Genomic DNA, 12,388 nt, shown 5'->3' with positions numbered 1-12,388 from the left:
TTGTACCGTCCTGCTTTTTCTGACCACACAAGAATCTTTTCTGATCAAGACATTTTGCCACGGCTTTTGTGAGGGGTTGCCCCTGGCAACTTTGCCAGGAGTTTTCCCTGGCATAGCTCCTGGCAAATTTGCCAGGACTACTTGCTCCTGGCATTGTTCCCTGGCAATATGCAAGATTTCTTGTAGTGTATGAAGGACCGACTTTGTTTCTATCAACTTCTTAAAAGGGACTACCAAAGCAATTTACATTGAATTAGACACCAGTAATATAATTATCAAATCTAGAAGACTTGGGGTTTGTTTGTTTGGTTCTCCAAAAATGTGAAAGGAAATAAATTTTTTGCTTTTCCCCTGGCTGAAAAAGCTTCCCTCTCAAATCAGGGAAAAATTGGAAAGAGATCAACAATATTGTTTGAAAATATCAATTTGACCATTTTATGCAAAATCCTACTACGCATCAAGTATACTATTTTTTTTTTATTCCTTTATTAATTTTGTCACAATAAGCTTTTGTTTAAGGATATTTTGGTCATTTCAGAAATTTATTTTATTTTATTTTCACTTTCTACGAAGTTTAATCTATGTTTCCTTCAACTTTCTCTCACAAACAATTGAAAAAATAATCTCACTTTCCTTCAAGTTTTATGCATTTTAAGATTTGTATAAGCCAGCGTAAAGACATAGAAGCAAGGTCTTAACAATTAATATTTCCATCAATTAACAATTAAATTAAAGAGACTAAAGCTGTGATCTTTCTCTTGCATCATCAATCTACATGTTGCAAATATAATATAGATAAATCTCATATGAAACAAAGAAAGAGTTGTATTCACATTATCATCTGGCATCATGCTTATATGCTTTGAAGTTTGAAGAGTTCACTTCGGTGTTCAAACGTGTTTTGGACATCAATGTCAAATTCAATATTATGTGTTCACATTACCGGTAGCATAACATCTATATAAACGGAAGCTTTCATAAACCTAAAGCATAATATTCCATATCCACTACCTTGAAAAGAAAAAAATAAAATAAAGAATCCTCCAATAAGAAAAATGCCAAATAACATAGATGCTGCATTCCGTTCATCTAAAGTTAATGAATGTTACATTTTTGTGAAAGATAAGTATATGGTTGTGAATTATGCTAATGGAGACAGAAAGAAAGATATAATTAGTGGTGCAACTAAAATTGTTGATGGGTTTCCTATGTTTGCCAGAACCCTATTTCAATATCATATAGATGGTTCCTTTGACACCGGAAACAATGTGGCATACTTCTTCTCCGGAGATCAATGCGCGAAAGTAGAGTACACTGCACATTCATTCACTAAAGCCAGATTACTTCTAGGTCCTATTCCAATCAATGCCATGTTTCCTTGTCTCAAGGGAACTGTATTTGAAAATGGAATAGATGCTGCAATTAGGGCCTACACAGGGAGTGATGTTTTCTTATTCAAAGGAGATGAGTGTTGCCGTTTAAATTTTCAATCCTGTACTAAAGCTGGTATATATAAGATTTGTCAAGAATTCAGACCATTACTTGGTACTGTCTTTGAAGGGGGTATTGATGCAGCTTTTAATACTCACGTTGATCGTGGTGAAGTTTTCATTTTCAAAGGAAAATACTATGCACATTTCGATATTGTGTATGATAAGTTTTTAAGTGGGAACATAATAAGGTTAATCAGTGATGATTGGCCAGCTCTTCGTGGCATATTATAAAATGCTACATATCTGATTGTTGATCACTTCTAGAAAGGAAAAAAAAGAGAGATGTCATCTCTCCTTTCTAAATCTCTTCTAGCTGCAATGTCATGTGTGGTAATTGATGTTTGCCCCAGATTCTGTGTTGTTGTTATTAATGTATGCTTTCAGAAAATCAATGTGAGATGTGTGCGTGATTGTATGTTTCTTTTTCAAATGAATAATCGAATAAATATATGATCCCTATCTATTTTGTGTTCTGCAAATAATTTTTCTTTTTTGGCAATAATTAATTGAATAGGATAGGATAGAAACCACGGGACCTAGTTCATCCAATAACTTTCAATTTTAGAATGATAGTTACAATCAATGTCTTCCAAAACATCTACGATCTGATAATTATCAAATAATCACAAACTATGGTGATTCTAACAAGATAGCAAACCCCTATGGATATTCCAAACAAATACAAAGAGCAGACATAACTAGAGGAATTATCTAAGTAACAAATATAACATACTCTATTTTCAGCTGAAACGGAGATCATCCACCAAACACACTTTTTTCACCGAAACCCAAAATAATATTCCTCACTGCCAATCTCATAGTGTATCTCTTTTCTTTTACTGTTGGGCGCTATTTTCTTTTTATCGCAACTCAAATACTAGTTTGAAACCTGGGATTCTTTTCCTTTTTTAAACGTCAAGATTTGTTTTTAGTCCCCTGTATCTCTAAGGCCCCCAAGTTTCTACTTTTGTCCTTTAATTACAGTCCAATAGATAAATACCGGACAATCCGGGACATATCTTCCGTTCGCCTTCCTTTGGTTGCTATTTACCGGAATTTCCAAAGGGACAGTTAGAGGACATGTGTAGGGTGATCCTCGCGCGGGGGCGCGCTTTTGTGTGGTGCGGTGCACTTGAGCTGACGTGTTCGTTCATGCAAGAAGCCCTAAGGCGGTGTAAGTTATGCTACTTGTCAACGTGTGATTTGTCTTTTGACCGGTCAGAACAAGAAGACATAGGTAATTGTCTTGGTCATTCTTAAATATTATCAATTATGCAACTAGTTTACATTGGTGACCAGCAATGTGTTATTTAAATAAACCAATTGATCAAGTTGGATTTAACTAATTTATATATTGTTGATCTTTCCTTTATATCATAGTTAGGTCCACTTATGAATCTTTCTTTTATGACATTCCAAAATATACGAGTTGAAAATATAATCTATCTACATATAAAAGTTAACCCATAAGCAAATGTTAGCCCTAATTTTAACCTAAACCTAGAGATTAAATTTCCTGTTTTACCCCTAACCTAAATTTTACCCCTAACCTAAATTTCCTGTTTCACGAACTACTGCAAGCAACATCATTCATTTCCTTTTCATTTCCTCCCTCCTCTCATCGACCAAACATGACTCGCCGGCGACAACACCTACATCTTCTCTCTTCTCTGTCACCATCAAATCATTAGTTTCCTTTTCATTTCCTCCCTCCTAATCGATTTTGAATCTGCGATTTGAAGGTATGTGTCTGCGATTTCAATCTCTTCCATATGCCTTTTTTACTTTGCTGCTAAATTTAATGTTCACAAACACAGAACACAAACGCGATTGATGCTGTGATTCGAAGATGAAAACCTAGAACACCAAGCTTGATGCTGTGATTTGAAAAACCTAGAAAACAAAGTTTTGCGATTTGAAAAGACACAGAATTCTGCGATTTAAAGTTGCGATTTGGAAAACCTAATCGATTTTGAATCTGCTATTTGAAGGTATGTGTCTGCGATTTAACGATGTATGGTTCATTGGTTCTGGAAACGATTTTTATGTAAGGTTTTGTTGTTAACCTTTTTTTGTCAATTATGTGATTAAATAATTTATCTGAATTTGTTTATGGTTTCTCCAGTTTATGATTTTGTTCCTGTAATTGAGAGCTCTAGGTGCATCACTGTGATGAAAGCATTTTTTTTATTGTTAGGACTTCATTGTAAGTATTGTATAATTACTTATTTTTATCTTAATTAATTCATGATTATCTCAAATTTCCTCTTGATCAATTAATCCATGGCTCATTTACTGATTTGGGATTCGTTTTAATCTCCTTATTCCAGAGAAGGCCCTTCATGATTTCAGGCAAGAGAAGAAGAAATGATAGAATGATAAAGTATGTAGGCCTACCAAAAGAAATTGGTGAAGAGTATTTTTCCCCCCTCTAATCATGTAGATGGTTGGTAGTATGATATCAATGGAGGTAAGTCCATATTTTTCTCCCTTTAATCTGTTAAGACTATTTTTTTGTCCATATCAATGGTGACAAGTTAGTGATTATAATTATAACGAGCCACACTTATATCACAATGCTATTGATTGATTTTAATCTGTTGTAAATTTGTTCGTCTTTGTATTGCAGATTTAAGCAATTAATGGAACAAGAGGCAAAGAAGAAACAATAGAGAGAAGAAGAAAAAAGGAAGGTCGAGGAAGCAGCAACTAAAGCTAATAATCACAAACAAACTGTTCAAGGAGGAAACCAAGTTGTAAACGACTTAGATAAAAATTCCCAATCTGTGGCTGATGATACTGATCCATCTATATCTGGAGTAATAAATGGTAATAGTAAGCACTTGCAGGGAAATCAGAATTCTACATCTACATATATACTGCAAATGATGAAGGTTCTGCTCATTTGAATGCAGTAAACAAGAAAAATCTAGAAAAGGTATTATTGCATATATATATATATATATATATATATATATATATATATATATATATATATATATATATATATATATGACATGTTCCTAATTTTTTTTGTAAGGATAAATTGCTTCATCCATAAATTGTCTAACATTTAAGAATGGTGGGGGAGTGGAAACTATTACATGCTTGCGTCAATTTTGGCTGATGTTATAAGAATCATGCAAGAGTAGCAACATCTCCTTTGATATCAGTGTTTCCTTGGCACTGCTGTTTTATGTCTCAAATGCTATGTTTCTGATATTGGGATAGTTAAATTTTGCAATACTATAATATACAGAAGTATACAAAATTACAGTTTTCTCTCAAAAAAAGAAGTATACAAAATGACAGTTTGTAATATTATACTGCTTGCTAAGTTATGATTAATTGATATAACGGGTGCTGGCAATAATGTGTTTATTTTTTAATTATCACTTATTACTTCTTTGGGGGTAATGAGGAAACATTCTTTTTCAGTAGATAAAGATAACTATGATTTGTTTTGTAAATCTTACAATTCTCTCTCCAATTTCACAATTTCATAGGAACCAGGAGAAGCATTGTCAACCAGAGCTACCCAAACAAGCAAGCTCATGGAAAAGACTCAGATCGCGTGTCAAAGGATTGATCAATTAGAGGAATTAGAAGTTGTGCTGTTATAATTGAGTAATTTTTTTAGTTCTATATAACCAAATTTTGTAGTAGTCTCTGAGTAAAAATTCAGAAATTGTTTCACGTCAACCTTCATCTCATACAAGTTTCAACGTCTCTAACAGAAATCCATTGTCCGACATCACAAATGGTTAGTCAAGCACAAGCACCGCAACACTATTAGTAATTGTTTCACCTAATTTTGCTAAAACATGGATGTTTCTTTGCAGAAGTACCGAATAGGCGCGGTTCTAATAGCCAGACCAACGAAATCCTTGGAACCAGTGGACATGTTTTAGAAAATGCCACACATGTGTCTCACGACCATTCTGTTGGATCTTTCGATGGCACATGCGGTGAAAACCGCGAGGATTCTGATATACCAGACAATGAAGGTAAACTAGCAATGAACACACTTGGTTTCTATGCTATTCTATTTAGATTAGAATAGAAGCACACGCACCTATTTGACCAAAAACTAAATTTTAATATACCAGGTGTATGTCAGTTTTGCCCACTATGCAGTTGCTCTAAATGATTTAAATTAGTGCTAAATTACTATCTAACAAGTTCGTATTACAATACTTTTTTTTCTCCAAATACATAGGAAATATATTTACTCAGTACAGAAGGAAGAAAGAAAGAAAAGATATACTAGAGAGATTTCGTAAATGGAAACAGGGAAGAATATATTGAAAATGAACAGCCAGCCCAAGTAATGCATTAGATGATCAAATAGTGAAAGATATATTAGGAACTAAGACTAAACAAATAGTGCATTAGATGCTCAAGTAATAGTTGAGACTTTTCTGCATAAATTTTACTATCTTAGTTGATATACATATGCTGGAGCGTTAATGTTGGTTGCGAGATTTTTGTGCCAATGATTAATAGCAATTCTCCCATGTATTTACGACATTTCCCATACTAAAAAAAATTTTGTTATTAGATTGCAGTCCTAATAAGACCTCCCTGAATAAAATTAAGCCCTATCAAGATCTATAGATCATCCAGATAAATAGGAAAGAAACTCCAAATAGGAAAGACAGGTCATGTAGTTGAGCTTTTCGATATCATAGTTGAAACTAGACTCCAAGATTTATCTTGATTATCATACTTGCTGACATTAAAGGTCTGCCAATCCATGTTTTAATGTCAAAGCATGATTCCATCTAGATAACTTCTTTTAGCTTACATTAAAGGTCTGCCAAGCCATGTTTTAATGTCAAAGCATGATTCAATCTAGAGAACTTCATTTTAAAAATTTGAATTGCTTCATCCCTAGCTGATGGTTTGAGTTTAGTAACCAAGTTATCAAACCTTGCAGATTTACCAAATCAGAGCTTTACTAAAAGAAATAGAAAGCACAGTGTTTGATTCAAAAAAATAGGATTATTTTTTAAATAATGTTTTGTATGTGAAGAAAAATTCTGTCATTGTATGTAAAAATTGTAGTCTGGTTATTTTTGTTGTCATGTTCTCTTATTAAGAAAAGTTTTCTCCATAAGGTTGCTTATTAAAATCTCTCTAAACCTAAACAGATAAAAAAAAAAAAGAATAACTATGCAATTTTTTCCCTGTGTGATTGCCAGCATCTCTAAGAATTTCTTTTTTTTTTCCTCTCTTCCCAAGAACAATTTAATCTGCGTGCCAATTCTTCGACTTCCATGTTGTTTCTTTCCTGTATGGCCTGGCAGAAAGTTAAGTACTTTTTTTGGATTTCTTATATCTCAGTTGGTAGAACACTTTGTTTCTTTACAAAAACTGAAAGTTATAAAAAAACAATTAAGCTGAAAAGAACATTACGACCCTCTCGAATTTGTTTATTTCATTTGATTCAGTGATTCATTTGGATGATGATGTAAGTGTAAACCAGAACCATCTTTTTCGAGCCACATACACAATTTTGCCGTCTGTCACATCTACTAATGAAGAATTAATAGTTGAAAACTGCCTTCAAAATCAGGAAGACGAAGATATCCCACCAAATTCAGGTAATGTTGCTTTTTGTCCCTGCAACTTTATATTTATACTGTGTTGCTAATATCGTATTGGATGAATATGACTTTTCATCGTAAAATTATATTGGTCGAACAATGATTTCTTAACGTATATAGTTGTTGTATTTGAACAGACATCAACACTGACATTATGCATCAGAATTGCACCGATATGTTGTTGGAAATATTTTCGTCTCTTCGATCAGGTACCATTATTTGTAATTTAAACATAAATATGTTTGCTTTCATCCGAGACATTGTTACAATATATACAATTGATGATACTCGCGTTATTTTCAGATTCTGTTGAAAGTGTAAGTTACGAGGATTTTGGGCAACCAGATTGTATATGCAAAGATTGTGGATCACACATGTGGTATGGAGAGAGGACTCGCGAGGATTGCAAGCCAATAGTGCAAGAATTCTCTATGTGTTGCAGGGAAGGGAGGATCAAAATTGCGTACCCACCGTTGCCTGAACCTCTCGCTGATTTGTATTACTCTGACAATAGAAGAAGCAAGTACTTTATGGAAAATATTCGATCTTTTAACAGTATGTTTGCCTTCACATCAATGGGTGGCAAGATTGACAGCTCTATGAATAGTGGGAACGCTCCTCCGACGTTTGTTCTGAATGGCGAAAACTATCATCGGATCGGTAGTTTGCTGCCAATGGAAGGAAATGACCCAAAGTTTGCTCAATTGTACGTTTATGACACCGACAATGAAATCAAGAATAGAATGGCAGCTGTAGGGTAAAATGTCATTAAATTTATATGTTATGTTACCGTAACATGGTCGATGTCGTGGAAATTGTTTAATGTGGTACATTAAAAAGGTTTCTGACAATTTATTTTATGAATTGAATTATACTATTTTTTTGATTCAAGTAAAATGTTTACTTTCATATTTGCGCTATATTTTTTTCTTTTGAATGGTCCGTGCGTTAGCACGGGTCGATGGTCTAGTATAGAGATAAATCACATGTGGGACGAAGAAATCACATAGGTTGAATTCCACACTTTAATACGACAGGAATTCTGCTCTTTACCCAAATGGTTATGCTCATTCCTAAAGTAAAAGTCCATAATGCCCCTACGTAACTTAACATGCGTTAGTGTATCTTGTACGTATGTTAAGTCACGCTACGTGACTCAACATGCGTTAGTGTAATATGAACGTGACTTAAGTCACGCATCACTTAGCACTAGCGCAAGTTAACTCACGCTAGTTGGCCAGTGAAGAACAAACGTTTTTCCAACTTTGGTCAGCTTTTCAACATTAAAGAAACACGTTTTTTACCACTTTCACGCATTTTTTTTACCACATTTATGTTAGATACAACCTAGGTTCACATTTCTACCTATAAATACCCTCACATACTTCCCATATTCCTCACATTATCTCCTCCCACTCTCTCCCTCTAATTCTCTTCTCTCTTTGTTTTTTTTTTTTCAATATTCTCTTTGGGGTAAAAAGTGATCAAAATTCGTCGGGGTAAAATAGTGAGTAGCCTACTTGGGGAAGTGATCGACCCGTGGGATAATTTTAAATCTGCTTTTTTAACCGCAGAAACTTTTTACCGTGGGTAAAAAGAACTTCTTGTGGTAAAAAAAACCAAATTTAAATTTAGCTCAAGGGTTGATGATGTATTTTCCCCAAGAAGGCTGCTCACTATTTTACCCCACGAAGATTGTTCACTTTTTACCACAAGAAGGATAAAATAAGTAGATTTAGTGAATAAGTTCAAAATTATTGTATGAATAATTGTAATGTATGAATTATCAATGAAATGAGATATTGTTATATTTACTTTTATTTATATTTAGTCCATTTGCTTTTATTTATATTTCGTCCATTTCCTTTTATTAATTTAGTCCATTTACTTTTATTTATATTTGTATTTATTTAAAGAATAATATCGAATCAATAATGTAGAATAATGTTAACAAAATAATTTCGGAATAATGTTAATAAAATAATTTAGAATAAAGTTAAGAAAATAATTTAGATTAATGTAAACAAAATAATTTAGAATAAAGTTAATAAATTAATTTAGATTAATGTAAACAAACTAATTTACAATAATGTTAAGAATATATTTCAGAATAATGTTAATAAAATAATTTAGTATAAAGTTAAGAAAATAATTTAGATTAATGTCAACAAAATAATTTAGAATAAAGTTAATAAATTAATTTAGATTAATGTAAACAAACTAATTTACAATAATGTTAAGGAAATATTTTAGAATAATGTTAATAAAATAATTTAGTATAAATTTAAGAAAATAATTTAGATTAATGTAAACAAAATAATTTAGAATAAAGTTAATAAATTAATTTAGAATATAGGCCTTAAATGTAACCAAAAAAAATGAAGGCCTAATTAAAAATTATTTAGTGCATAGGTTTTATATGCACTAAATTCAGTCAAAAACAGTAAAAAAAACGTGTAAAACACAATAAAACCATGGTTGAATAACCGACCAAAGTCCAACAAACGTGTTATTGAGTTGTGACCACCGGCCTAACTAGCGTGAGTTAACTCACGCTAGTGTTAACTTGTGCGTGAGTTAACTCACGCTAGTGTAAATCGTAGGCGTGAGTTAACTCACGCTAGTGTTAATCCTGGGCTCAAGAACACGTTTTTTTGACTTTGTTCAATGCATTTTAATTGATTTTACACGTTTTTGATAAGTTTTTACACGATTTTTGACCCTATTTATGGTAGATATAACCTATGTTACAATCTCCCCCTATAAATACACCCCTAAACTTCCCTATTTCCTCACACCATCTCTCATTCTCACTCTCTCCCCCTATGAATCTTCTTCCTTTCCTTCTTTTTTTCCTTCTTTATTTTGGTGTAAAAAGTGAAAGAATGATAAGTAGTGGGAATGCTGGGGAAAATATAAGTAGTGAGCAGCTTTCTTGGGCAAAAAACCACATTGGATAAAACTAAATGTGCAGATTTAGTTTTACCCCAGAAAGGTTGGTTTTCTTGTGGTTTATTTTTAGTTTTACCCCAGGAAGATAGGTTTTCTGGTGGTTTTTATTTTTTCACAGTTTTAGTTTTACCCCATTGTAAATGTAATAAGAATTATATTAATAAAATGATATTTTATATTTATTATTTTTGTTTTTTTATTTTTGTTCATTGTCGCATTTATTTTACGATTGCGTATTGAATTAATAAATTCAAATAAAGTAAATTAGAATAAAAATTGCGATAGTTAAGTCACATTCATCTTATAACTAGCGTGACTTAAGTCACGCAGCGTGACTTAAGTCACGTTCACCTTATAACTAGCGTAAGTTAACTCACGCCACGTGAGTTAACATGCGTAGGGGCATTATGGACTTTTAGTTTGGCAGTGAGTAAAAACATTTGGGTAAAGAGCAGAATTCATACGGCTACGGCAGCATGCAAAATTTTCAAAAAGGCCTGTTTCTAATGCAGTTGCCAAGAAATATGGCTTTAAATATTGTTAATTCCCTTGGTCATTTTTTAATCTATTTAGCAAGTTTGATTTAACTAATTTAGGGCCCATTTGTTATAGCTTTTTTTAAAATAGATTTTGATAGTGTAATGTGTTTTTATTATAATTTTTTTGACAAAGAAATTTTCAAGAAAAGCTTCAAATGAAAAATCTGTTTGAATAGTTTATCTTAAAATGTCATTCTAAGTATTTCATCATTTGGTCAAAAAAAAATTATACTAAAATTTTGAAAAAATCTCTAAAAAAAAAAAAGCTATTTCAAATATCTTTTCATAAAAATCATTTTTGAAAGATGTCATTTTGAAAAAATATGTGATTTTTACTATGTAAAATCTCGAACAATGAATATTTAAGTTAGTGAATGTCAAAATCTCTTTTTTAACTTATATCAAATGAGTTTGAAATAATTTTTACAATTTTTGGGTAAATTTCAAAAAAATCCATTTTTAAAAATACAAAAAAACAAATCTATTTTTTTAAAATCTAAAACGACTAACCATGTGTTGTTTAAAAGACCAAACTTGTCGTTGTTAATTAGGTGCACTCACCTTTTTGAATACTCCTCTTGCATCAATAATCTAAATATAATCAGGTTGCAAATATAAAGGATTAATGACAGAAAAAAGTTTAAATCTCTTCCTAAGTTACATCATCCGGTCACTATTATAAGCAAAAATTAATATTTTAAATTCATTTATTAAATGATGTATGTGATCTATAATAAAGACCATATACATCATTAATTCAATAAACCTAAAATGTAAATTTTTATTTATACCAGTGACCATGTGTGTAAAATTATGATTGAGATTTCATATCTTCTCTCTAAATCTTCTTCATTAATTTAGTTTTTTTTCTAGTTGCGCGGAGATGAGCTCAATAATTTAATATTGATTTAATAATATACGAGGTCAATAACATCATATTGATGTTTTAGGATTTTTAATAGCGCTTTCTACAAAATGCTATGAAAATGACAACATATTGATATTTTCATCTTCTTCGATTATGAATGTATGATTATCATAATACTTATAAGAGAGCAAGTGGACTTAGTGCCCTGTTAATAAAGGAATTTTACTAGTTGGTATTCCTCCAACACAGTATTATGCTGATTTTATCAAACAAATAAGATATTGTATCCATATAGACCGCGCTTAGTTTACTTGTGTTTGTATCGACAAATTTTCTTAACAAATTGTTAATAAAATGTTTTGGTGGATTAAATCAAAGTAAGCTGAATGAATATAGATTGAGTTGTGCTGAGATTGAATTTCAATAACTATTCCTCATATATTTCCTCTGAATTGATTGTATACTATTTATGACTAACATATAACTCCACCTTTTCCTAAGCATACGTCTCCAATCTAAGGTTAACGACGTGAAATAACATAGAAACATCTGACTTTCGATGCTCGAAGGACAAATAGGGTATTGTTTCTATGGCCTACGCTCAAAAAGTTTTTATGGCCTTACTAGGGTCTGACTAAATCAAAAGATCAATTGTGGCACATTACATCGGCGACAAAGCATCAAGAAAATATTTAGACTAAAATTATATTGAGAATGCAAATCATATACAACCAACTGGACTAAGAACACTACATAGATTCCTGGCTATTTTACATCTAATCCTAACACAAGAGAGAGTTTAGTTACCCGTATGTAGTATGACTAACAAAAGAGAGTTGTTGAATCTTGGAGAAGCATCAACAAGCTTATTTCCAAGCTTCCTTTACCCTAATGGCTCCAGCAACTCTATGTTAGATGATATGGGAA

The 12,388-nt window shown here is 32.0% G+C and overlaps 2 protein-coding genes across 2 annotated transcripts; both read left to right on the top strand.

Annotated features, from left to right (window-relative positions):
• The first annotated feature begins 909 nt into the window (after positions 1-909).
• Positions 910-1,954, top strand: LOC146915129 (albumin-2-like). Its single transcript, XM_085716289.1, has one exon. It carries the CDS (start codon positions 1,056-1,058, stop codon positions 1,722-1,724), a length of 669 nt encoding a protein of 222 aa, XP_085572415.1. The 5' UTR covers positions 910-1,055; the 3' UTR covers positions 1,725-1,954.
• Positions 1,955-3,957: 2,003 nt separating this feature from the next.
• LOC146915128 (uncharacterized) lies at positions 3,958-8,011 on the top strand. The gene is made up of 6 exons (XM_085721247.1): positions 3,958-3,963; positions 5,160-5,256; positions 5,336-5,500; positions 6,947-7,099; positions 7,240-7,311; positions 7,406-8,011. Exons 1-6 carry the CDS (start codon positions 3,958-3,960, stop codon positions 7,861-7,863), a joined length of 951 nt encoding a protein of 316 aa, XP_085577373.1. The 3' UTR covers positions 7,864-8,011.
• Positions 8,012-12,388: the final 4,377 nt, after the last annotated feature.

This window comes from Medicago sativa, chromosome 6 (genome assembly GCF_051527215.1).
Source record: "Medicago sativa cultivar Bolivia chromosome 6, Bolivia_mono, whole genome shotgun sequence".
Classification (NCBI taxonomy): Eukaryota; Viridiplantae; Streptophyta; class Magnoliopsida; order Fabales; family Fabaceae; genus Medicago; species Medicago sativa.
This window is presented reverse-complemented; position numbering and strand designations above follow the sequence as displayed.